The 27,671-nt window shown below is 41.0% G+C and overlaps 1 protein-coding gene across 3 annotated transcripts; it reads left to right on the top strand.

Annotated features, from left to right (window-relative positions):
* Positions 1-988: 988 nt before the first annotated feature.
* On the top strand, positions 989-23,072 carry ppfibp2a (PPFIA binding protein 2a). 3 transcript variants are annotated; one of them, XM_074666386.1, is made up of 21 exons: positions 989-1,532; positions 3,356-3,442; positions 4,404-4,517; positions 6,226-6,357; positions 10,098-10,190; positions 11,409-11,520; positions 12,313-12,374; positions 13,234-13,312; positions 13,468-13,592; positions 14,543-14,610; positions 14,716-14,776; positions 14,895-15,033; positions 16,422-16,563; positions 19,038-19,166; positions 19,379-19,529; positions 19,641-19,752; positions 19,903-19,991; positions 20,120-20,242; positions 21,829-21,954; positions 22,093-22,281; positions 22,360-23,072. In XM_074666386.1, the coding sequence occupies exons 1-21, from the start codon at positions 1,485-1,487 to the stop codon at positions 22,579-22,581; spliced, it is 2,403 nt and encodes an 800-aa protein (XP_074522487.1). In that variant the 5' UTR covers positions 989-1,484; the 3' UTR covers positions 22,582-23,072. The 3 variants fall into 3 exon arrangements, with proteins under 3 accessions (XP_074522487.1, XP_074522488.1, XP_074522489.1); XM_074666387.1 differs by lacking the exons at positions 989-1,532; positions 3,356-3,442; positions 4,404-4,517 and adding an exon at positions 5,134-5,323; XM_074666388.1 differs by lacking the exons at positions 989-1,532; positions 3,356-3,442; positions 4,404-4,517 and adding an exon at positions 6,024-6,129.
* Positions 23,073-27,671: the final 4,599 nt, after the last annotated feature.

Consider the following 27,671-nt stretch of genomic DNA (forward strand, 5'->3'; position numbering starts at 1 on the left):
AAGTATAAGGAGTGATGGATTTTCCAACTCTTGGTGGTTTGCTTCGAAATATAAACACCAAGATGTCAGACACACAATTATGCTTTTCTTGTAATTCAGTGATGCGTCTTGTTTCCAGGCAACCTGTGATGACATTACAAACAGCGTATCATGTTCCCCATTTTTACTTATAATCATCTGAAGCAGTAACAGATTTTCACATTCATGCACTGCATGTCTGACACCACGAGGATCCACGAGGATCCAATGCTCGGGCTTTTGGGTGGAGATTGGTATCTCTGTGTGGTCTCTGTTGCTTCCAAGGACACAGGATGGCCACAGCCAAAATGACAAACTTAGACTCTAAAAAACATCTGCAAACAGATGATGAATGGATGACATGAATATGGTTATATGGTTATGGTGTATGGTGGGGCTACAGAGCCGTCTCAAGGCTCCACAGTCTAGTGCTTCTACCGCCACAGACCTGATGGGTTTTATTAGTTACGTGATATTGAACTCTTTGATCCAGGCCATCAACATCTGCAGGGCTTTTTCCTGTCTGCAAAGAAATAGTGAGCTGGAAGCTGGATACATTGCAATCTGCACCGGTAATGAGATCCAGAGCTCCTGTTTTAAAGTAGAAGCAGTTGCAGCCCCTGCGCACTGTCCAACTCTCCTTTGTTTCCTTTTTATGTACCCATGAATATCCCTATCCTTCCTCTTCCTCAGTGGATGTTTGTCAGTCTGCTACAGGTAATCCATCCCCCGTGTTTTCCCTCCTCTTCTCTCCACTTATTTGATACTGTCACTTTTGCACCCTTGTTCCTCTCAGTTCCCCCCAACTGCCTCCTCCTCCTCCTCCTCCTCTTCTGCATCCTCTTTACAGGCTTTTTGCTCTGCACCACATCTGACAAGCATGTGCTGCAGAAAGTTTCCTCTCCCCCCGTGCCCCTTTAGGAAGCCCCGCAAAATTAGCTCGACTGACTCCAGAGGCACCTCAGACAGCAGGAGAACGGGCTGCAGACAGACACAGAGAGGCACAGCAGAAAGGAAGGGAGGACAGAAAACGATGAGAGATCAGGAGGTGTGAGAGATACTGAAGCAGTCAGAGAGTGTTTTAGATAGAGAGCAGGGGAGAAGGAAAAAGGGGGAGTTAAAGAGAGGTAGAAAAAAAGTGGAGAGAAGAAAGAAAGGGAGTACAGCCAGCTGGCATAGTTTGAGTTATTCGGCTGAGCTCTGAAAGTTTCAGGCTGCCCAGACTCCAAACCACACGGACCAAAGTCCTCTCTGCTTTTACTCCAACTGCACTATGGAGAGTCAGTAAAGGAGGAGAGTTTGATTCAGGGAGATCCAGAGTGCAGCATGGTTAGGAGCTTTGAGTGAGACTTGAATTTTTTTGCAGTTGATTTGCCACCTTCTCATCCTCCTTGATGCTTCTTAGCACAAGCTAATTTCTGTTAGTAAGAACAAAAACCAGACCTACAGTACAATGGGCCTGCACAATGGAGTATGACATTGATTTCCACAAACATTTTGCCTGGCTTAGAAAGGTAAGACTTTTTCAACTTGCACGCTTTCTCTTTATGCTTTTGTAGTTCAAAAAGTAATTGCAGCAAGGATCTGGGTTGTTTGTCTTACTCCTGCAGTGTTGTTGCTTTTTCAACATAATTACGGTTACCATGGTAGATAATTTAGGAGGGAGAAGTGTTTTGCTTTTGAGTTGTGCTGCAGAATGTACAATATGTGCACTCCGATATGCAAGCTATTTGCAAAACTAAAAGTACAAAGACGGAGGAAAATGCAGCTAGTGTTCAAGTGTTACTAAAACCAGATGTTAAAAAATGCTTGTTGAGGAGCTCTGCAGGGGTTTGAGTCCATTCTACAAACAAGTTAGGTCAGCGACTTGAATGATGCTGGAAATGCAAAGTTTTTCTTGAATCTAAAATGTATCTTCACTACAGTTAATGGTTTAACTATTAAGTGCACATGGGGGAGTTACTGAATTTATGACAGACTCTTCACACTGTTTTTACAAAGATTAAAGAGCAGGATAAATGCCTGCGCATGTCAGCTGAGATCATTTCCTGCCAATTGAACCTGCAGAGTCTTAGGACAGCACAAAGCATCTTGTAACCATTAAGAAGTCGTTAATCCTTTCCACCTCTGAGAGGTTGGAGTTCTTCCTGAAGGTTATTGAGGAAGCTTTTTTGTGCACATGCATGAAAATTTGGAAAGTTACAGTTTTAAACTACAGGCTCAAAATGTATGGTCAAATCAGAGGCTATTACAGAATAATGAACCTGTAAATGTGTATTTTTTTTTCTTTGTGACCAATCTTTGTGCCATTTTGGGCAGCTATATGGTATTTATTGATTAAATCTTTTTGTCATGTTGGTGAATACCCTTCATAGATAGATAGATTTATCTGCAAACAAAGTGGGATTCAAAACCATGCGCTGGAAGAAATATAGCTATAGAAATACTTTTTAAAAACCAGACTCAGCCATGAAGTATGTTTTTATTCTTTTCAGTTCAGCACCAAAAACCACAGTCTCACAGAAGTTATTCACTCTGTTCAACAATTCTCTGACAACAAACACAACAACAGAGTTTCAAGAGACTCTAAGTCACAAATTTAGTTTTTTTTTTTACTGAACTATACAGTACAGCTCTCTATAAATGAAAGATTGAAGTCAGGGCTGCCTTTAAGATGTTTACCTCATAGGAGAGTCTTCTAGAAATTTTTGTGAAATTTATGAAACATGTATACAGGTCTTAAGGGAATCGAAATCTATCAAACACCAAGTCAAATACAGGGCTTGAAAACACAAACCAAGACATTAAGTATTCATACTGTAAGCTGTAAACCTATCTCAAAACTTCTACATAGATTTGTTTTTCTTCTTCTTCTTCTTCTTTTTTAAGGGTATTGTTTATTGTGTATTGAAGGCTTTTAAAACCATTGCAAACTACTTGGGCAGGCTGGCTCAGGATGACTGACACGGTGAGCTACATAATGTTTCCATGATTATGGCTGACAGCCTGAATTGCTGCGAATCAGAGCCAGTTTGGTTGCACTTTAGTCCCCTTGCACACTGAGTGCTCCAAAATATCCCTCATTACATTGCCAAACTGGAGCTCAACCTTCAAACTTTTTTTTTCATTAATGAGCCAGTGTCAAAGGTAAAACGCAAAAACTTATAACGGGGGATAAGGATTTAAAAAGTTCTCACAGATTTTCACCTGTGGGAACTTTCGTCACAATGGATTTGTTTGCTAAGCTCATTGACAAAAATCCAGTTTGACCCATTGAGCAACTTATCTGCTTGAGCCGTGTGCTGACTGAACTTTCTGGCTGACCTTTATTCTGAAGGTAAACCTCCATCCACCCGGCAGCAGAGAGTCCTACCAGGAGCGGTTATCACGTCTGGAGGGAGACAAAGAGTCACTAATCCTGCAGGTGAGATGAGTTAGTCCATTAAAAACACAAAACAGTGAGTCCTTGTTATCTTTTTGAAACAATAAGATTAATACTTTGTGCAGTGGCAGCCTTTTCAGAGCATGCCTGGACATCCATTCATAAAGGTTGATATTGGATAGGAGCCTGCTCAAATAAAAGGGGACAGATGACACCACACTGTTAGTGGGAGCTGGCTCTACTCTGTGCCCATATCACATAACAGCGTCAAAGCAGAGAGGTGAGAAAGGGCAAAGGTAGAGCAAAGTTCTGTGCTGTAAATGTTGCGTAAAGAGTGAAGCAACAGTCACAAAGCTGGGTTAGGCGCTGTAACAACACTAGAATGTCTGGTTTTGTGTGATGTGTCTGCACAGTGTATATAAGCGTGTAGGTGTGCCTTTATCAGCCCTTGTGAATAAGTGCTTATCTCAGGCACGTTGAGGCTAGCACCACCCTGCTGCACTGCACTGCAGCGTGTAGGTGTGTGAGAGCAGGTGCCCTGTTTGTTTCTGGCCTCACATGAAACATTCCTTGGGAAAATCTGCTCCAGTTGGCTGCTTGAAGCTGCCTCTTAGCTTGTGATTAGCTGTTATGAGGTCTTAATCGTTTCTCTACTGAATTACATTAAACTTGAGTTCTGCTGACCTAGCGAGAGCCGCTGGAGTGTTGCAAGCTGGTAAGGTACAAAGGATCATTCATTTCTCATGAATAGACATCATGTTTGATCTGGCACTTAAGAGGAAATTCCGACAAAATTCAGCACAGCAATTATACTGAAATAGCTGGGATTAATTTGAAAGAAACTTGGTGTTGCAAATGAGAAATGAAGCCTCAAGAGTTCCAGCTGAGCCTATGTGTAAAATATGCCTCTGGATGATGGAAAAGCTGTTTTATTTTGAAGCTTTGGTTTAATGAAACAGGTTCTCAACTTGACTTTTTCTCCACAAACAAAATACACACATAGGTGAGTGTGCTGACAGACCAGGTGGAGGCTCAGGGAGCCAAGATCAACGATCTGGAGAACTCTCTGGTGGAGCATCAGCTCAAACTCAACTCCACTGAAGAGATGCTACAGCAAGTAAGCTGCTTCACACCTCGACACACCAACACATCTCACATTAGTCTTTCTCAATACCACATACTTGGCGTATGACTGGACCACAGTCAGGAAACTCTGACTTCCCCCTGGAGACATCCAGAGCTTTTACATCAATATTGTTCTTCCTTTTATTGCAGAGTGTCAGGGCCCCAGACTGTCCATCCATCTTCTAAATAAAATCCTTCTGCAGATCCAATCTTTTCTCATAAACTGCACAAGTTAACCAAGGATGAGTTCTGCTTCCTGGGCAGAAATTCCAGCATATTTGGCAGCAGATTACCTTGACAACAAAAAATATTTAGGGAGCCCAGACTCATCCCAGGGCAGCGTCTTGGAGCGTACATATTTCTGGTTTGTGCAGGGCTAGACTGGTTCGTCTGGGCAGGTGATTACAAATAGCCACGCCTCCCAACTTGTAACCGACATGAATAAGTCCATGCATGTGTACAAATCACACACAACCACACACACACACCCAAACGAAGAGAGGGAGAACAGAGATGGGGACAAATGAGTAAGAGTCAAATCTGGGAAAGGTGGAGAGATGGGAGGGAGGGAGAAAGAATAGGGGTGGTGCTCCTTTGAGAGTCAGGAGTGTATGTCTGCTACTTTTAGTTGTTTTCTTTTGACTCCACTTCCACAAGAGAGACTCTGTTAAACGCTACATGTAATTCTGCTGGGATGGATCCATGAAACTTTGATATAGAGGAGACTTTAAGCTACCGCACACATGAGGGGGAAACACTTCCTTTGCTGCTGGCAGACACTGGAGTAAAATGAACCAGGTATTGCAACAGAAATACACATTTCTTGTTCTTTTAATGCATCTACTGTAATATTTTCCACTTAAACTCGAGTACTTCCGTGTATTCTGAGTAATTTTACAAGCTGTGAACTTAACACTCTGTGTCTAACTCCTATATTCAGTGGTGTATGTGTGCAGTGTATCAAAGGGCAGTCAGGGCTGGTTTCTTGGAGACGTGGTCATTATGAGGCTTTGGACCTGAGCCGTAAATCTCTTCCTGGTGACAAAGCTCTAATATTTTCCATGTGCACTGTAGAAGGATAACAGATTTTTTCCAAAGCCAGGGTTTTAAATGGATGTGTCTATATGTACTGTTTGCCTGCCTCCGATGCTCATTTCTAGACTTTAAGTGATATAGCACCTGCTTGACATCCACCAAATTAGTAATACATGTGCCTGCCTGGAGTAGTTTAGCTCTCCAAGCTGACAGACATTCAGGACAAATAGTCCCCGACTGTACAGTAGATTTAAAGTGCCAGGTTTGACTGACAGCCATTCATACTGACAGGAAAATGCACCTGCTCAAGTTATTTTAATGCTCTTTCTATGGATGTTTTGCATGCTTTTGGTAAATCTCCCCCTCCCTCCCTTTTTCTCCTTCTCCCTCTCCCTCCCCTCTGCTGTGTACTTTGAGTGAGCTGTGAAATAGGCATTATAAATAGTGGTCATGGGTTGTGTATATTTAGCCACTCAAACAGCGTCTGAAACCAGAGGGTTTGTCTAAGGGGACTGTCATTACAGAGCTGGAGGCTCTCGGTGCCTCACGCTTAATGTCGCCTTTGTCCAGTAAGTATGGAGTATCAGTGAAGGGGACAGTGTGTTAACCTGGGTGCCTGTTTGTGTCGCTGCCTCATGCTCCTGCTGTGTGCTGTGTGCTGACAGGAGCTCCTGCATAGGACGTCCCTGGAGAGCCAGAAGCTGAGTCTTATGGGGGAGGTGTCCTACCTGAAAATAAAGCTGGCAGACATGGAGGGAAAACAGAACCACGGGGCTGAACGGCAGCACAAAGCAGAGGTAGGACAGGCTAATATACTCATACTTTACATTTAGAAATGTTTCAGTCATTAGAGCAAAGACTGTACGGTTGTCTGAACTGATTTGAAGCAGATTTGTATCCATCAAAGTTGAGTAAGACCATATGGACTACATTCAGTTACTTTCCATTAAGAGTCTGACCCATCCGTCACTTAAGTTGAGCTACAAATTTAGAGTTAAACTCTGAAGTCTCTGAGTGTCTGATACCCAATAACCAAACATTTTCTTTATAGAGGACTCAGTAAAGCAAGAAAAACCTCTTTAGCTTCACTCTTTGGAAATTTGCACCCAACTCTGCCAGGAGTGACAGGAAACACACAAAAATCTGCCTTGTGCTCAGATGTAGTTAACCTTGAAGTCAGCTGCTGATTTTATGGAAGACCATAAACACTTACTGGACTGATGGAGGGAAACATTCACCCCAACCCTGGCTCTGTTGTTCCTGGGCAAAATCCACAGGAAAAAGCGTCTCCAAGGGGTTTACATATTTTGTCAGTTTAACTGAATCATGTATTTACTTTAGCCTGATGTGTCTGGTTACCAGCTGACATCCCAGGCATTCAGTGACCGTATGAATAGGAGAGAGGGGAAGCAGCGAAAGTAGACAGGATACTGTAATGTATGTAGTTACTGTCAAAACACTGCTGGTCAAAGAGCCTTTGTGTCCTCAGGTTAAAAGAGTTCAGGCGTAGCAGAGCTGGCATGATGGATGGTGGACCAAATATGAGTGTGTGTAGGACGCAGCCCAGATAAATTTGTACTTGGTGATGGGTGAAGGTTGAGAAAAATGACCCTGCCTTCCCTGGAAAAACATGTTGCAAAAATAACAAAAATAGACATTTAAAGGTGTGTTGTGTGTAGTTTAAAGGTTTTTGGTGTGTAATTTAAAAAGATAGAAATACACAAATAAGTGGCTCTATGTAGAAAATATTTGAGTGCTTCTTAATTCATCTTTCATCTCGTGCATGAAACTTTCCCTACAGCAACAGCTGTCTGGACTTAAGGAGAATAGGAAAAAATCTGCTTTGAACCCTTTAAAGGCCTCCCACGTGCTGCCTGTACAACACAAACATTTCAACACAGAGACACACACACACAGACACACACAGCATGCTAAAGCCTCCTTGCTGTGGAGCCAGTAAACTCATAGTTAAATTTAGCCATGGAGGCACTCCATATCATCTGTCATATCCGCTGCACCGGACCCCGAGTGAGACTTCCTCTGTCCACAGTCCGAGCATAACTGGGCTGCTGTTTACACTCTTTCTGAAGGGACATCAGGCACAGATCAGTTTAAAAGATGGCAAACCTGCTCACCCCTCAAACACCGTATGAATGTAAACTGCTCATTAGATAACGTAGTAGCTTTAGGAAGATGTCAGCCAAATGTTCAACAGTGATGGCCAAAAGGAAGAGGGAAGTAAGGGCTCATATGAACTTCATGTTTACCCAGACCGGATGTGAAAAACTGGCCCTGTGTGCTTGCTGAAGAGCCAAGGTGGTGTGTTCCTTATACAGGTTCTGTATCATATTGATGTATTTAGTCCCCTGCACGATATAATACTTTCTCAAGTAAAAAGACTTCAGTGGGCATTTGCTAAAAGAAAAAGGATTTCAAATAAACTCCTCTACTTTGATGTCCATCTGCTCCTCTTTCTTCCAAATATTACCCTCTATCCTTTCCTCCTGTTTCTGTCAGACTGTTGTGAATTTCATTAGCGAGCTCCAGGAGCAGATGTGTAGGTTTCAGGAAGAGATCAATAGCAAGATCCAGGAGAAAAAAGCTTTGGAAATCCTGGCTGACAGCAACTCTCCAGTCAAGTGTCCCAGTGAGTCCGATGAGGATAAACAAGGACTGTCCTGCGACACGACCTCGGGGGTGATTCACAAACTAGAGGAGGCTCCAGAAAGGCCTGATGATGGGAGTACGCCCAGCCTGGAAGAGGCTGCTGGTTCAGATGCAGAGCAGGAGGGCCACTCTGGAGGAGAAAGTGTAGGCACAGCCTGCCTGCATGATTTCTAGTGTTGGCAGCACGGGTTGTCTCACTGTGGTGTGTTTAATCATTGAGTCCGGATACTAATACAAGAGAAACTTAACCAATACCTTCAACCTCTGGGTCTCTCAGCTGTGTGGTTAGTCTACAGATCTAATCCTATTTATCTGTTATGCATCAATAAATGACACATTTTTTGCATGTTACCATTGTCTTTGTCCTCTGGTTGTTGTGGATGGCTGCTCACCAGTGGCTCTGGTTCTTTTTGTGGTTTCTGCCTGTTGAATGGAGACTTTTGATTTCCAACTCTAATAAAGTTTGCTCAGAGTAGATTAACACTGAATCTCTCTAAATAATTAAATAGAAAGAATGGTTAAGTCTTGCACTGTTTACACAAATGTTTATTTACTACGTTGTGCTCTCATTCAGCACTGGTTGTCATGATGCTTTGTTCAGGAAGATAGGTTGGCTGTCGGCTCTCTCTGCATTTGAGATGTGTAATGGCTTGTGTTTGTGCTTTTGCTTTCCATGAATGGAGAAAATGTCAATGAAACCATGATTTCTGCACGTTGTGGTTGATATTTCACCACTCAATCTCACGGTTGTTGTCTCACTCTGGTTAGGGTCCACATTTTTCATAACTCTGAAAGGCTGTTATTCCATTTGTGGAAGCCAACAAAAGTTATCAGTTGTAAGCGTGTTTGGAGAACCTCCACCAGCCAACAGTGCATTCAGAAAAGTGACTTACTCAGTGAATAGCTGTAAGGATGTAAAATTTACAACCCTGGGACAGTTTTGTTGTCTGCAATTAACAAATGTTTCATTGGTTCAGATTAACCTAATGCCCCTCTGCTGTTACCAAACACTGAAACAACTTAAAATGCAAACTAATTATTTCCAAGATACGGTTTGATGGCAACTTTGCACCCATGAAGAGGGGGTATTGTGCTTTTTTAAAGGATTTATATTGTCACTCTAGTACTCCTGGAGTAGCATCACAGGTTTTACATCTCAAAAATATCTGTTTTCATGTCTCACTGGTGTTTGAGAAAACCTCAGCTGCTGTCTTTACAGCTCCCTGCCCCTTTCACTCTGACTGGCCTTCTGGAGGCCCTTTGGGGGCAGAGCTAGAGGTAGACCTTGATGTTTGGGGTCCACTGCTCTAACATGTCTTAAACCAGTTAGAAGATCCTTATGTGATCACCTCATCATTTCAGCAAGTTTCAAGAAGATCTTGAGCTATTTTCAGAATGGACTATTTTAAGCAGATTACTGACAGATTACCATGACATGTGAATACATCGCAATTTGAAAATCTGCACATGCTCGGTATTGACTTCCCGCATTGTTATTTAATATATTGTTATTTGATTAGAATATGGGAAAGCATGATACCCCTTCTTTGCAGTGAGACACAGCTTATGTAAAGCTGGTCCAATGGGACTCTGTTTTTATGTCATTATACTTTAAGTGTCATGAAATATGTTTTGTCATGACTCAGTGCTTATTACTAATATCCAAACCCATGACTAGTGTCCTTAAAATATGTGAACTAGCTTCCCAGCTGAGTGTATAAGCATGACTAGAAAGCATCGTCTTGAAGTTTAAACAACCTTTTTATCTGATGCTACATGAATGAAAAAAATATAAGAGTTTCATGCATTAACTTTAGCATCATCTTTGTGTTTAAACTAGCTTTATGACTGGTGTTGTCTTTTGTTGCAGGGCCTGCTGAAGGAGCTGAGGATTCTCAAGGACAAAGTGGAGCACCTGGAGGATCAGAAACTACAGTATGAGAAGAAACTCAAAGCAACAAAGGTAAAAAGAAAGATCTGAATTTCACAGTCTAGACTCCACAATCAGTGCCCAAATTCCACTGCTAACTGTCCACTCAACTTTCCTAAAAGCTGTACAATCCAATGTTCCAGCTTGTGAAGTGAGTCGGTCTGTTTTTGCACTCTCTCCCTCCCTCCCTCTGATTCTCAGACACCTTTGTTTTTGTAAAAAGCCTGAGAACCATTTCCCTCTGTTTGAATAAACCCAGAATTAGATTTGATAATGGCTGAGTCCCTTTTTTTACTGTCCTACATGTATACTTTGGCATGATCCATTGGGATTAATTTCTTAGAGATTAGATTATCTCTCCCATTATTTTATCATCTGTCTCATCTCTCGTCCTTTTAAAAGCTGTCCATTTCTTTCATTATGCTGTTAGTCTTTTACCTTTCCTCTCAATCATACTTTCCCTTTGGAGGAGACTTTTAAACTTTTACGTATGACTCCATGTGTTTACAAAAATTCTATCATCACAGTGTTGGCTGGTCAGTCTGGATATGACGGTCATCAAGGCCACGCATTTTGAAAATGTTCAAATGACTGTAGAAATGGATCCTTTTCTTTTTTTTTTTCCTTTTTTTTCTTCTTTTTTTTTTCCTTTTTTAACTCACGCTTAATTTGAAATAAAAGAAAAGAAAAAAGAAAATAAAAGAAATGGATCCTTGTGATGCATATATATAAAGTTATTGTTCAAAGTTGTATTATAATCTGCAAATCTGCATTTTCAGTTTAAAGTTAAAAGTGCAGCTACAACCTGCAGAAGGTGGCAGAAAATAGTATTGTTACCTTCCTTGTTTTCAACACATCAGACAAACAGAGCTCACCCTGAACTTCAATTATTGCCATCTGTTTTTTTTTTTTTTTTTTAAACAGATGCTACTTCAAAATAAAGTAAAAAGAAAGAGGCGTGATGTTTTGCTCTCTAGAACTTAATGTTGAACTGCTTTGTTGTGGCTGTTTTCATATAACGATTTATATAACTGAGGGGGAAAACATTTACACCTCAGAGGATTTGGATTACAAGTGGGGACATGTGTTGGCGCTCTAATGAAGAAACATGTACATGTGTTGTTTTGGTGAATGTGTATAAGCTCCTGGCTGTGCATGTTCGAACAGGCATCTTCTGGCACATGCGGTGTGCGTTTGTGCAGAGCTGCATGTCCTCTCAGCTGTGATTTCTCTCCGTGTGATTTCCCACAGGCGGAGATCAGCAGCCTTCAGCAGCTTCTGCTCTGTAAGAACGCTGAGATCGAGAGCTTGCACACTCAGCTCCTGGCCAGACCCTGTCTACCCTCTGAGAGCCCAGAGAGAGGTAAGTAAAGCACCCAGCAGCAAACTCTTCAACAACACACACACACACAGAAAAAACCTGCTCTCACTGACAGAGTAACCCAGCCTGATGGGTGACAGAGGTAATCACTCCTTTATGCATTCATTAACTTTCATAAACAGCTCTGGGGAAAGTCTCTGCCTTTAATTCACCGTCTGTCTCCCTTTTTTTGAAGAGATGCACAAAAAGATGCTCAACACCAAGTGAAAGCCTCTTATAAAATCATTATAAACCCAGGGGCTACGTCTACTCTTGATCATTAAATTATTTTCCTTTCTCCAGACATGTCTCCTTATTTCATTATCTTTTGTTTCCTTTTGCTCTCAGGGGCAGCTTTACCAATCACCAACTTGTTTCCAAAATTACTCGATGCACTCTCTCTGTTTTTCCCCTCGGCTTTTTGATTCCTGAAAGCGTAAAGTTTTGTTTGTTCTTAATTTCATCGCTCAAAGATGAGGCCCTCCCAAGAGCACTTGCTAAGTATATTATTACTGTCACTCAACAGCAATGCAGCCTGTGTGCTTGCAGTTGTTACAAAGAAAGTGTCCATGTACCGAAGGGGGCAGATAAATAAAGCTGACATGGCTGAAGCTACGATTGGTTGATTAAAATACGGGATCTAAAAATACGGGGTTTGGATTACAAAGTGCGAGCGTGTATTTTTGCCTTCTGAATAACCATATCACAGATGTTTCCATCCAGTCAAAATGCAGCTTTATATGACATAAGCAGCTGTGTATACAGGTTTATATAGTTTGGGGTTTCTTTTTATAGATGAGGAGCTGCAGAAGCTCAGGAGTGGAATGAAATCGCTGTTAGCAGCCAATGATGAGAAGGTAAGACTGCAAGCATCCTTTCTCTGTTTGGTCAGCACAGCTGTACATGGTTAACCCACACAGAGCTGTGTGTGTGTGTGTGTGTGTGTGTGTGTGTGTGTGTGTGTGTGTGTGTGTGTGTGTGTGTGTGTGCTGTCATCTGTTTACTACAGTGTCACACTGGCCTGTATGTAGCGCTACTATCACCACTGCTGTTTAAAAGGCTAGAAGCTAACCTCGTTGTGGATGTTGTCGTTTCACAGACTCTCCGCCCTCCGAACATTTATAGTACAGAGGAGCTTTTGTATTCTCAGAGTAGTTTGGACTTTAAAGACTTACAGACACAGCTCAACATGTGGCACACCAGAGAGAACACACAAGCACACACACACCCATACACACACACATCCAAGAAAACCATTTCGGGCAAAGCCACACTTAAGGAGGCCTCGACCTGCCAGGCCTAATTTTGGAGTGTGCTGCATTAAGAGAGCCATGGCAAAACCAGGCCTGGGCACCACTTCAAAACACACACACACACACACACACACACACACACACACACACACACACACACACACACACACACACACACACACACACACACACACACACACACACACACACATACACATACACACTCCACACAGCTGCTTACCACAACTAAGATTTCCATCCAGGCCTGTGTCAACCCCCTCCCTATCCACTGCTTTGATGTTAAGGCCATATGTTGAAAAAAAAAAAAGGATGTTTGTGTGGTATAGTGGTCAGTAACTGAAGGATGTAGAAAGTCCATATGTGTGTTTCCTAACCTTAGATAAACATCTTAATTGAGTTTTGTCGGCCTTCAAACCCTCTCAGTCTTCTCTGTTTCCCTCAGGACCGACGTATAGAGGAGCTCACTCTGCTCCTGAATCAGTGCAAGCAATTCAGAGAGGTCACTCACAGCACAAGGCAAGGTAATCAGCTTATTCCATTCTGGAGCCTCCCTGCTGCCGCCTGGTTCATGTTAGCAACAGTTCCTGAGCAAATTCTCAGCCACCACACTTCCTTTTGTTCAGCACACTAAGTGCAGGAGTTGAGAGAAAAACATGTCTTGTCTTTGTTGCGACAGCTCCACCTGCTGTTCGTTTATTGTCCAATGGTAGGACTGCATCCAGCAGCAGCGAGGAGGAAGAGCACGGACTGATGAAGAATGCTGATTCAGCCAGTGCAAAGTCTGAGGACGTTAAATCTGAAGTGGGTACAAACAGTTGTGTGATTGTTTCAGTTTTTTCCTGCATCAATATAAAAACTGCACCAACCTGACTATTTTACAGTGTATTTATAAGCAAGTGAGGTAACACTTTTCTTTAGGGGTCTGCAAATTTCATCGCACTGAGGTAATAATTAGACAAAGTTTTTTCTTATTTCTTTGAAATTATTATGTGGTGAAAATTAGCACATAACTTCTGGCCAAAGTCTGTTTTGCAGTGCGCCTGTACTCACAGTGTCTATCACAATTAGGAAAGACCAATTTACAACCCCACTCTTGGTGAATATCACATCTGAAGCCTTCAGTTGTATCATGTAAAACATTATAGGCCTAATCATAAAGGTTCATCATTTTACATGTGACCTCAGTTATGCATATCAACAAACTCTGTACTGAAGAACTTAGTGAAATAAAATAACAAATAGCTAACAATCAACTGCTTATTGGGAAATTGAATTATTCACTGAACATTTCAAAGGTAATTATCAGAGGAAACAATGAACCTAACTTCTGTTTCAAGAACTAAGCAGCTATTTATCACCTGCTTCTCTGGAAACAGCAGAAACGTTGGGATACTTCTAAAAACATTTTGTGGTGGGTTGGGATTTAATTTCAAATAAATTATTTGCTAATTGCCACCTTCTTACCTTGCAATCTGAAGTACCTTTCTAAGAAACTGGAAACAAACAGTAACCTACCAATTGTGACTTGCAACAATAAATTTGGACATAAATCTAAAAAAGTTATGTGCTAATTTCAAAGAAATAAGACAATACTTTGTCTAATCATTACCTAAGTGTGATGAAATTTGCGGACTTCTAAAATCAAGTTTTACCCCAAGTGAACAGGGTAATTTTTGGTTATGTTAACATTCACACTTTTCATCAGTAGAAATACCAGCTCATTTAATTTTCTCATATTTTCCATATCACAGGCTTCAACAAACAGTTCTTCCTCCCATCAAACATCTGTCTCATCATCCCATAAAGACAGTGATTCCAGGTAGTGACAGAGCTTTTTGTATAAATATCTTCCCTGGATTTAAATTTCACATTTCTGACTAGTTAGATTTAACATATCTGACTAGTTGGTTCTTTTCTTTTTCAGAACAGAATCACAGACTTTATCAAGCAGCATGAATGACCTGACAAATGAACCTTCACAAAAGGTACTTTGTAAGTGTACTCAGGGGGCTCTTAGGAATGAACCTCCCTTTATTTTGTCACAGGTATTTCACATCTGCTTGCTTGATTTAGCTCATTTTCTGTCTTATATGGTTTACCCAGAGTCCCCTGGCTGACACCAGGAGTCAGACGTTGCCTGTGAACTCCTCTCTGCCAGAGCACAATGGGACTGTAGACAGCAGCAGTGAAATCCAGACTCAAAGGTCTCCAGATGGGAGTGAAGATGGCGACTCCTGCCAAAGTAAGTCTAAACTTGAACTCAAACTACACAGGATGTTATTAATGATATGGTAGATAATGTGCAGTAATAACTCCTAATTGAGAGCACGACTTTGTTTTTCTTTGGGGGGCCTTGAGGCCAGCAGTTCGCCCTAGCAGAGGCAGCAATCATATTTGGAGCTAACCACTCCTCCCAGACCAGACGACCCGTGTGCCTTTGATCACAGCTAATTTCAGAGGCTCCTGACAGAGCAGATGGATCATGGGGCAGCGCTCTTACCAAACACACCCTCTCTGTTGCTCTGATTGACCACACTCACCCCAGCTCCACCCTCCCTCAGCTTCATCATCCACTTTTAGCTCAAGCCCCACCCTGATTCCTCTCTGCAGCATTCTGCCTCAGAGAGGTGACCGGCTGCGGCTCATATCACAAAGATCACACCTTGTAAAATTTAGTTCAGACCCTGTCATTTTCATGGGACATTAACCAATGAATCATTTGCTGAGCTCAATGGTCTGCGACCTGTGCTTTCCCTCTTCTGAAAGGAGCTCTGTGTTTAATTCAGAGCACCACATGTGCACCGCTGCACTCGCAACGTTCTGTTGGTTGGTTCTGTCTGGTATGCTGATAAAAAATGAAGTTTAATCTTTTTCGCTATCAAGATTTGGCCATAACAGAAGAAACTAGAAATTGAGCAGAACTGGCAAAAAATACCCATAATTTACAGAGTTGCTGAGTGAACCTCGCCACGAGTCTCCCTCAGTTTGGTAGAATGAAACTCAAACCATCTTAACTTTTAATAGAATGAACAAAACAGTGAACATCATCTTTTCTCTAAGGTTTTTGTATTATCTATACGTATAGTACCTGTATCTTTGTCACATAAATCTCATTTAACAGTTAAGTGTTGTTTGTTTCATTATGGTGCATTTTTACATCTCATATGCCATTTAATCTGTCCTGCCTTTGTATTGAAAGATACCCAAAGAGGTCTTTATTAAGGATTGGATTGGATGTGGTGTTGAGGAGGTAACTTGTTAGTCTGACAAATAATTAAGTTCTATACCACATCTGAAAGCTTTAAGACATAACCTTAACATAAGATTATGTGTAAGGTTTGAAGGTCTAGATATTACCATGAAAGTACGTTTAGAGAAGCAGAAGTTATTGTTGGAAAAACAAAGACTCAAAATTTTTCCTTTAACCAGTAAAAAGTGCAGTGTTCATTACTGCCTGCCTCCTTGGTTTGGGCAGGATCATATTTGAGGGTACAATAACTTTTTGGTGTAACAGTGATGCCTGCTTTAGTCTTGTTGCATCTTTGTCCCCCTCTGCTGTCCACTCATGGAAGTGTAAACCCAATTTGTACCTGTTTGTGTGACACTGATTGTTTTTGTGTCCTCTTGCAGGAAAGCTGGAGAAAGTTGATGACAGCACTTCCAGCGATAATTCTCCAGCTCACTCTGGAGCAAATACACAGCCGGGCCAGCGCACTGTGGGCTCACCAGAATACATGAAGAACAACAGGAGCTTCAAGAAGCTCTGGGGGAAGTAAGTAAGATTATACACACTCCACCAGAGAAAAAAAAAACAAACAAAAAAAACGCATGCCATCTCTTAATATAAGAACAACCTTAATCGGCAGATAGAGTGAAAGTCCCTTTGACTACACTAAGGCAATTAGGCAGTAGGAAGTGAGTGGACTGAGTAAGCAGCATGATATTTCCTTTTTTTTCCTGAAGAAAAAGATCTCTTTGATTTATTTTGTAGTACCTTAGTCCAGCAGACCCTGGACTTGAAAGAGAAAAGGGACAGAACAGCAGAAGAAGGTTAAACAGGAGAGTGACAGAGCAGAGGAAAAAACACAGGATAAGCTGTTTGTGCTAATGCAAACTCCAATCCACATGCAGCACTCTGCAAAAAAGGGGAGCCTTAATACAAGATAAAAACACTGAACTGGATGAGAACATGTCTTAAAAACTAGTCCGATTATCTGTCCATACAGAAAGATAATTTTCTTTGACAAGTAATCTTGAAATAAGATTTTTGAATCTAGAAAAAAGCATGCCTTGGAAAGTTTTCCCAGGTATTACAACAAAGAGAAAATGCTCAACTTTAGTTGTAAATACTTAAAAACACGCTTCCTTGAACACAATAATGAGTGAAATATACTGTCCAAAGTCTAAAACATCCAATTTCTTTCTTTTTTATTCTTAATTTTAGCAGCTGAAGCCTCAGGACAACAAAAATATTTTCTAATTTAGGTGACAAATGACTCAGTATTTGAGAAGTATGTTTCTTGATACAAACTGGCTCATCTTGAAATTAGCATAATCCCATATTAAAAGTCATGGACTGGATTACAGTTTTAACACCTCTTTGTCACACTGGCCTCAAAAGCCCCAGTCTCATTCACCCACACAGTCCACTGGATCACTTTTTGATCCACTTTTTATGTGATCCAACAACTGGAATCAAATCCCTGACTGTCAGACTTTGAGACAACATCATTACCAGTTTGCTACAGCCTCATATGAGCCTGTGGTGTTAAAACCGGTCCTTATTCATGGAACATACAATTTTCTGAACTCAAATAAGTCATGTTAGATTTATTCAAGAATAGTGTAGTTTGAAAAATAAAGAGAGAATAATCACCTCACCTTCACACCCCCCTTAGGCTGGAGGAGGTTGCATCTGTTTTAGACTGAGAAAGGATATATTTGTGATACATTCTGAGAAGCGGTTTGAAACTTTTAGTTTTAATCAGGACTTTTTGTCACATGAAGTGAAGTAATAAGGAGTTATGGTTCAGTTTGTGTCTCCTCCACATTGTTTTTACATGTCAGAGCCATTCAGCAGTTCAAATCTGTTTTTTAACAGATTTATTTTATGTTAATTTTAAATCAAGCACCTTGAAGTTATCACTTAATCTTGAAACAAGATTTTACATCAGACTTTCATGAGCGATTCAACTTAGCTTGTTTTAACTATTTTATTTTTTATTTTTTTATTTTAAGATCAAACTAAATTTTGAGTTTTTGCCATAAACCCATTAAAACATTAAAACCAAGCAAAAAGCGTATTAGAACAAGGTTGAATTTCTAACATGTCTAAATGTTAGAATTTAAATCTTGGTAAGTACAGAATAATTTGCAGTGCAGTCAAAATGAAGTGGTGTGTTTAGACTAGAGCATCTATCAATATAATACAGAACAGACACATCTTAGGGCATCAAGCTGTGAGTAACACTAAACAGATCTGCTCACCTTCTTTACACTAAATATGCTACAAACCAAGTTTACAAAGTTTGCTTGTTGTGATGTTCAAACAGTAGCGCTACATAACTGTTAATAAATAAATCACCTTGTTGCTCTGCATCCCACAAACGTTGTCTTAGAGAAAAGTCGTGTTAAAAAGAAGATCTGATCTTCATTCATTTACTTCAAAACCATAGACTGCATAAAACATGGACGTAATCTCAGTGATGTCACCCGTCTGTTCCTGATACCATGAAATGAAGCTAATCTGTGGACGCAGTCACATTGGATACAACTCAGGTCTTGAGCTACAGAGTGCCTGTCAGTCTCTTTAGCTGAGCTGTGTCTCTGATTGGACAATCAAATAATCCTTATTTTTTCTACACCACTAAATTGGAAAAAAATCACCTGTGTGTTCTGATAGAGAAATCAGCATTTAAAAGCCAAGCCGTTTTTTCAACAAGGCTGTGAATATGCTTTTCAATGCCATTTAAGTCTGTTTTTTGGCTGGGTGACTTCCACTTTTTATGCAGCCAGCCTCAAGTGGATTCTCGATGAACAACAACTTTTAGCATTTCTGCATAGGCTTCATTTTTCTAAACCGGATGTTGCCCCTTGTCATGCCCAAGTCATGTCTTTACAGCAGAGGGTGATAATCATGGAAAATTGAGTCTACCAATTCCAGCCACGGGTGTCACTGCAGTCAAAAACAAACAGATAGCCCTCAGAGCACGTTTTGTGATTATTTGTTCAACCTTGTCTCCACAGACTCCGGAGAACCCAGTCTGGGGGGCTCCAGGCAGCAGATCCCGATGGTGGTCAGTTTAGAAGAGGAGGACTACGTGCTACAGCTGGCCCGAGACTGACCAGGACCCCTGAATCTCATAACTCTGCACGGTGAGTTTTATTGTGCTCCTATCCTGAATTTGCATGGCAGTTCTCCTAATATAAGTGTTTCAAGATGTACCATCAGACTTTGTTGCTTTGAAATGAGCCCTACTTACTTTCTTTCCCAAATACCTCTTTAGAACTCCTGGAGGCATTTTTGGCAAGAGGATCATTTAAACAAGTCCAGTAGATTCATTACATTTCTAATGTCTTTTTTTCAGTGATATGAATATTCCATTCAGCCAGTGGACCAAAGAGCAGGTGTGCAGCTGGTTAGAGGACTATGGACTGGGCCAGTATGTCAGTCTCACCAGACAGTGGGTTGAAAGTGGACAAACACTCCTGGCTGCTTCACCCCAAGACTTCGAGAAGGTCAGGAATCAAACAGGACAGTTCATAAGGTTTAAAACTCAACCCTGAGATAATATCATGGCTATGGCAGTCTTTAGTTTCACCATGAGAAAATCTCTTTTGTGGTTTTAGGAGATGGGTATGAAGCATCCTCTGCACAGGAAGAAGCTGCAGCTGGCTTTGAGCGCTTTCACAACAAAAGTTGTGGAGAAATCATCAGAGCTGGATCACATCTGGGTCACACGTGAGTTTAGGCGGCAGATGTCATGCTGAAAGCTTCTTCTTATCCAAATCATAATGAATGAGTGAGACTTGTCAAGCTTCTTAAAACAATGATGATAAATTGTCAGGTGACTGTGACGTGAATCGGTGTCTTTTGTTTTTTCCTGTTCAGGTTGGCTCGATGATATTGGTTTGCCTCAGTATAAAGATCAATTCCATGAAGCTCGAGTGGACGGTCGAATGATTCAATACTTGACAGTGGTAGGATTTAACCCTGTGTAATGTCATACTTTGTATTTTGGTGAACGTCAGAAAATGCTTTGAAATCTTAGTTTCAAAATAAACCTAAATGTTTTCACTTTCTCTGGGGTTTTTTGCTCTTCTCTCAGAATGACCTCCTGACACTGAAGGTTACCAGCCAGCTTCATCATCTCAGTATTAAATGTGCCATCCATGTGCTTCACGCCAACAAGTTTAACCCGAACTGTCTACGACGTCGACCAGGGGAAGAGGTAAGCCAGAATGGAGACAAGTCAGAGGGTGGATTGTACGTAGATGTTGTCTCGTGCTTTATGTCATGATTTTAATTTTGCTGTTCTTACAAATATAACACATTATTAAAACACATTGGCCCAGTTTCACAGACAAGGCTTATATTAAGCCAGGAGTAGGCCTTAGTCAGACTAGTAAAGCTGGGCTATTTAAGTAGCTTGCATGAGCGTAGCTTACATTTGTTTTAGTTAGTCCCAGACTATGAAGTCCTGGAGTAAGCTTCAGTGACAACACCTGTGTCGATTCTCATTAGCCTATGTGGGAGCAGATACCATTAGCCATACATACTAACGGTGATGATAAAACCCTGGAGTGGAATTGAAGGCAGCTTTGCTGAAGTGAATTCTGACACCAAACATGAGTGAAGCCAGAAGAATGTGTATGAAAAAACTTTACTGAGTTTGAAAAAACTCTACTTAAACAAGTTGTGTGAAATCATGCTGTCATTGAAAGTAAAGGCCATACTGCTGCCATTGAACACAACTTGAAATGCCAAAGACCTCACAGGGGTCAGAACTCGAAGAGAACTGGGTACAGGCCTTCCTCTTAGAGACATGGAGGAAAGTCCAGGCTCAAGCAAAGGGATTATCTCTCATACGTCTTCTTTGTACATATGAAACTCTGATCCACAAGCGTTCGTCTGGCTGGCCTCTGCAGCAGATATTGGTCTTCATTTATCCATCTATCCATCCATTTTCTGAACCACTTATCCTTTTTGGGGTAGTGGGTGGCTGGAGCCTATCCCAGCTGTCATTGGGTGAGAGGTGGGGTACACCCTGGACTGGTCACCAGCCAGCTGACACAGAGACAGACGACCATTCACGCACATACTCACACCTAGGGGTAATTTGGAGCGCTCAATTAACCTGATGAGCATGTTTTTGGACTGTGGGAAGAAGCATGAGTTCCCCGGAGAGGACCCACACATGCACGGAGAGAACATGCAAACTCCACACAGAAAGGCCCCCAGAAAGCTGGGACTCGAACTGGTGTGAGGCTGCAGCGCTAACTGTTGCACCACCATGCAGCTCCTGGTCTTCATTTAGATATTCCAAATACTCCATGCTCCCAAACCAATTGTGTGCTCCCTTTCACAAACTATAAGGGAACTAAGGGTATTAAGCAGATGTTAAACCTGCCTCCTTGCAGGATTAATATAAACTTCAATTTAGTCGTGGAGTAGCTCTAATCCACCTTCTTGCAATTGGCTTTATATAATCCGGAACAGAAAAGAAATCTATGACAATTTTAAGATTAATCTGTGCAAGTGGTTTAAAGTCAAGCCAGCTCAAACTGCATTTTAGTCTTGGACTTGGCTTAAGTCTTGTCTGTGAAACCGGGCCATAGTTTGACTTATTTTCTGATTTTTGAGATGTAATGATTTCAGGCATCCACAAGGTGGCAGCATATGCACAGCTGCTCAAACATTTAAAACTGTATTTTTCCTCTCACTTGTCTCCTAAAGACATGCTTAACATACATCAGAAATTTAATTGGTGATATTAAAGAAAGACAAATGATTGTTATTGTCTTTGTGATCTTTCAGAGACAGCCCTCTCCCTCAGAGGTGGTGCAGTGGTCTAACCACCGTGTGATGGAGTGGCTCAGAGCGGTGGACCTGGCTGAGTTTGCTCCTAATCTTCGGGGCAGCGGAGTTCATGGTGGGCTGATTGTAAGTACCGAACTGCACTGTCTCATTTTTTGCTTCTCTGCAAGTCTTTAAATCCTACCTGCAGCACATGCTTACATGACGAGCCTGCAGACTGTAATTTGTTGCTGCCATCTGTTGTCAATATGCTCTTCCAAACAGATCCTGGAGCCTCGCTTCAGCTCAGAGACTTTGGCCCTGCTATTAAATATTCCTCCACAGAAGACTTTGCTCCGGCGCCACCTCGCCACTGCCTTCTCTTCACTGGTTGGGCCTCAAGCCACGCAGGAAAAGAGAGAGTACGGCAATGCTACAGGCCATGTGCCCCTCACAACCACTGCTAAAGTAAAGGTGAGGGCAAAATGCATGAGTCACATTGCCCCTGGATGTTGAAGGATAATAATCAAAGTCATTTTTTCATGTTTTCAGCCAAAGAAGCTGGGCTTCACTCAGTTCAGCCACCTGAGGAAGAGGAAACCTGATGACTCTGCAGACTATATCTGCCCAATAGACAGTGGAGCACTGACAGTAAACGGGGTTTCCCGCATGCCCACTGCAGCCCTCAGGGGCCTCAGCCCCACCTTGGACCGACAGGTTGAGAGGAGGGAGCCAGTGGGGGTAGAAGTTCAGGCTAATGGCCCAAAACTATAATTCTGAAACACCATATGAAAATCAAACATCTCATTGCCTTTCAGTGCCTTTGTGAATAACAGGAAGTTCAAACGCAGACATGTAGATTTTGTGATTTGCAGGATGGGCAGTACGGATGCTGTGTTGAGCAGCCACTTTAAATTGTTAATGTATTTTTATTTGGATGTTGCTTGAACTGTATCAGTGATTTGTGAAATGAAAGCTGCTCTCTGCATTCCTTACACAGTTGGATTCCAAAGCTCAAACTTTAGCTTTAAAACAAACCTTTACCAACTTCTTTGTATCTAAACCTCTGTAGATTTACATAATAAACTTTTCTTGTTAAATTCTGGATGGCTATTATGTTGTCATCCCTAGATTGCTGACAAATGGCTCCTTCTCATTTTCTGTATGACAGACAAAACAGTAAGAAATTAAACATTTTGATTCCTTGTTGTACCTTTTTTCTCATGCACCTCAATGTACCTGTTTGTAGATCTTAGGTCCCTCTGACCCAGTTGTTTTCCTGTCTTTATCTCATATTTATAAGATGAAAAGTTGGTCTTTGTTAGAAAAAGAAAATCCAACTTTTAACTTCTGTCAATAAACATATTTTTTTGCTTCATTTTGTTTTTTACATACTCCCTACTCAATAGCTACTTAGTGTCCTCTTCTTGGATACAGGAGACAAAATCTGGTGTAAAATTAAATCAAATTGCTTTTATTACTTTTTGATTAAAAATATAGCTGGAGTTGCTGCTACCAGCTGTCAGAGAAGAACGTGTATCTTTATGGACGAGTCACCTGCCGGTATGAAACTTGGACAACCTGCCGAGCAAATTCTGCCCACTACTGGCCAAAAATGAAACTGTACAATCTCCCAGTACTTATTCCAGCTACTGGTCTTTTAATTTCAAACTATCAACATGATGATACTGTAAGGATTAAATAATCATAAATAATCAGTGATCAAATATTACCAATTGTGTAATATATGAGAGGAATTATAACTCAAAGAAAATAAAATTAAAATATTTTACTCTCTTTAACGAAGCAGTATTAGAAGTGTATGTATATCTCTTTCTGCTGCATCCCTGTTTGTCTCCCTTTATTCAAATCTTAGTAACTCAGTCTTGTAAGTAAAATAAAAGCTAATTTTGAGTAAAAGGTTATTTTTTGTTTAACCAACTCAATTTTGAAGGTAAGAGTATTATTTTTATTGATTGAACCTTAATTATGCTCAAGAAACTAACAAAAAAGAGGTGAAATAGCTTTATGCACTTCTGAGTAAATCGATCCCAATTTTTGACAAGCTTTATCTGTTTGGCTTTACAGTGTGTGACAAGGCAAACTGGGTTATAAAACATTATTTAGTCATCTATTTAAGGCTGAAATAGACACTAGTTTGCTTTATTATGTTGATGAAAATAAGCAAAAAAAAAAAGCAAGTGTTCAGAAACAGAGTCTAATCCTTTAGAAACAGTAGAGGTAGCACTTTTGACCCTTGATGGTGCAGAATACTTTATGATTCAACAGTCAAATTAAATTGGGCAGTAAAATACATTAAAAAAAAAAAAAAAACAACTAAATCCACTCTTTCTGACTTGATACTTGATTGAAGATAACATTTTGTCTGTATGACAAGCCAAACTCGATTGCATTGTTTATAACTGTCAAATTAAACAAAGGATCTGCAGACAGACAAACCTGTAACCCTGTTACTGAAGCATCTTGAATTCTCTTTGTATAGAACAGGCTTTAAAAATGACCATGACCTGACCCAACATGCCTATTTATTTAGCTGAAGCCTTAGAAGAGTATTGCAGGTGTTGTGACATTAAATCCCAAACATGATGCTGTTAAATAATGAAATGAATGAAATGTAGACATGGTTGTCTTGATTGGTGCCAACCTTGCCAGTACTCTGCTTTTTCAAATGAATTTGCAAAGTGTTGGATCTTAGTGCTCTGTTCAGTAACTGTGAAGCAGAGAACTACTATGACCCTCTAAAAGTCTACAAGCATGTCTTGCACAGTGGCACAAAGGGCAGTGCTGGGCTCCCCTCTGAACCCTTTTATAGGAACAAACAGCCTCAATTAGACCAAACACAATAATTAGGGAATCTTTTTATCTCTGCATATCATTAGTTCCCCTACAGACAACATCCAAATCAATGATTACAAATGGCAGGTTCATAAATAAATTAGTCCTTCTGATCAGTGTGTAACGTTGCAATTGATCCCGGGTGTTAAGAGGAAATTAAAGGGCTTCGGGAATGAGGAACAGGGTGGCTGGATCTGCAAATTTAGCAGACTGAACTGAAATACAAAGCAGTTTTTTGTGGTCTAGGGGTATACAACATATGCAAAAGGTGGCCCAGATGTAGAAACAATGCAAAAGACAAACTAGAAATGTGTCCTTCTCTTGAACCAGCAGATGTCAGTGTTGCCTGTGGTTTTGTCTCGCTGAGAAGACTCTCAGCGCTGAACCTTCACAAAAGAGTCTGAAGAAAATTTCAGTATTATTTTTTCATCAGTAAGTAACAGTCACATTTTTCTGTTTTGTTCTGGTTGCATTCTGAAGTGTGGGGTTAAACAGCTTTCTTGTCAGCTCTTAGTCATTAGCTTACCTGAAAAGCTTGTGGCAGTGACTGATTCTACATTTGTAATTTCACTTTTGGCTTGAAAAGAAATACATTTGCAAAAAGGAGATGAGACTGAGCAAAATCTGGCCTTAGGTCTCACATATTTCCAGATGAGATTTCTAGACTCTCTGCGTTAGCTTGGTAAAAGACAGACTTTCCAGGATTAGAGACAACATCCAACAATATTTGATGTCTTCAACAAGCCCCAAAATAGTCAAAACAGCAGTGATCAAACTAGAGAATACAAACTTGCTTGCTTGAAGACTCTAATAAATTTGTTAAAACAGATTTGATGTGCACTCAAAATTTGACAGAATTTCTATTCCTACTGTTTAAGAATTGAAACAACAGTCGTGTTGTGTGTGTGCACACGTGGGTCTAACTGTGTGTGTTTGCTTGCATGTGCTTAGCAGCGCCTGGCATTGTTTATAATAGTGCATCTTAGCTAATTTCAGTAATGTGATCCAGCCTCCACTTGCTGACAGTTTAATAGCCATTATTTGTGTCACCCTCTCTCATAACGCTTTAGCAGTAAATTGCTGTGTGCAGGAGTCTGCAGTGTGACTGACACCTTACCTTGTAATATGATATCTATTGTTTTAATTAAGTGAAAGCGATTGTGACATTTATTGGATTCCAACTTACTTCTTAATGGCAGCACATGAGAAAAAATGTGGAAGTAAATTACCGTGGTTTACATTGCATAAATAATTTGCAAACCCTTTGCTAATGATTACACATTATTCTCCCAGTGTGGCTGTCAATTCATTTGAATACATCATGAATAAAAACACTGAATTGGTGATGCAATGAGACCCCACTCCTGGCAATGTCTGAGCTCCCCTTCTCCTCTTTGTCTCATCATCTTTGTGTGTGTGTGTGTGTGTGTGTGTGTGTGTGTGGGAGAGAAATGTTTATTTATTCTCTGGCACATTTGCGGTGAAATTTTTCATTCAAATTATAGGAGCAGACTTTCTGCTACCAGTACTCCTGTTTAAAGTAATGCCAGTAGCCAGTGTGTTGGCGCTTTAAGTCATCACCCTGTCTGTTTGATCTATGGACTCACTCAGACATCTTTAGTGGAGCGTAATCTTGTTTTTATATGATGTCACTGGTCGTTCCTGTCATTAACTTGCCACCAGCTTGCCAGTTTGGGGAACATATTCCATGTTAGGGTGGTGCATGTGTTGCATACTCCCCATCCAGCCACTAACGCTGTATCTGTCTCTGGCACACCAGTTTGTTCTGACAGGCCTGCCACAATGATGACTGCATCACCCAGATGCGGCGGAGCAGCTTGCAAGCCAACCCTGACACGCCGTCAAAAGGAGCAGCCAGCCGTCTGCATGAGCCTCCGTTTGCTCCATCAAACCTCAGAACCCATCTCGTCCCGAAGAGCCAGCCACCGTCAACGCGGCTGCTCCTCTCTCTTTGCTCTCCACGCAGACTGCTTCCAGACTAACAGTCTTCTCTGGCGTACATGTTGTGTAGTGTTTACTCCTGAATTCAGTGGCTATAAATCTACTCAAATCATCCACAGATGATCTGAAGCCACCACAGAGAAACTGTGACAGTGGCAGTCCAAAACAAGCCTGATGGAACGGGATTAGGGGAAGTGAAGGAGAAGAGCTTGGTTAAGATTAGCCTCTTTGGCGCCATGGAGCCTTTTTACTGGTAGCCAAGATAACTCGCTCTCTGTCGCAGTTTCTGCACTTTTTTATAGCCTGGAGAAAGTGAACAGTTTACATGAGACAAGAACAAGACCAGTTATTATGAATAAAAAAAATTACATTAGCATAGAGAGTCCTCTTCCCACTAGACAGAATAAGTCTGATTCTCATCTTTCACTCTTTTGAACAATACATTTATTTCAGATAAGCATTTAAAATCAGGAGAGAGCATGGGATCATCCCTTGGTTCCCAGAATTCTTTGCTCATTTAACTGTCGGATATTTAAAGGGGCCTTGAGGGGTTTGAAAATGATCTTGAAGAAGGCTAACTTCTAGATATTTGCCTTATTGTAATTCACACCTTAGAATGAGATTATCAACATCAATATTGCTGATTACAGGTTTTTTTGTAACTGCTACTCCTTCGCTTCCAGTTCGGGTTGAGCAGGACTAGATTGATGCGCACGTCTAGGTCTCTATAACAAGTTTGGCGGTTGACTCAAGAGAAGAGATAAAACAAAGAGATCTGCGTTTTTCTCTGCTAAAAATGGTTTCAATGACTAATTTTGTAGTGAAGGTGGACACAGGAGCCTAACTGTAAGACAGAAAAAGGACAGAAGAAAGCTAAATGGAAGAGTGATACAGCCCAAGCTAATGGCTAATTAGCCTTTAGCTCAGGCTGTATGACTGACAGGACACAGATAACCAGGATTTACTAACATTACACATTATTAACATGTCTTAGAGCACTGCACTACCAGCTGCCACTAAACTACTTTCAAACTCACAGTGTTTAC

This window comes from Halichoeres trimaculatus, unplaced genomic scaffold (assembly GCF_033239565.1).
Source record: "Halichoeres trimaculatus isolate MK-OKI-2021-1 unplaced genomic scaffold, fHalTri1.1 fHalTri1_scaffold_3, whole genome shotgun sequence".
NCBI lineage: Eukaryota > Metazoa > Chordata > Actinopteri > Labriformes > Labridae > Halichoeres > Halichoeres trimaculatus.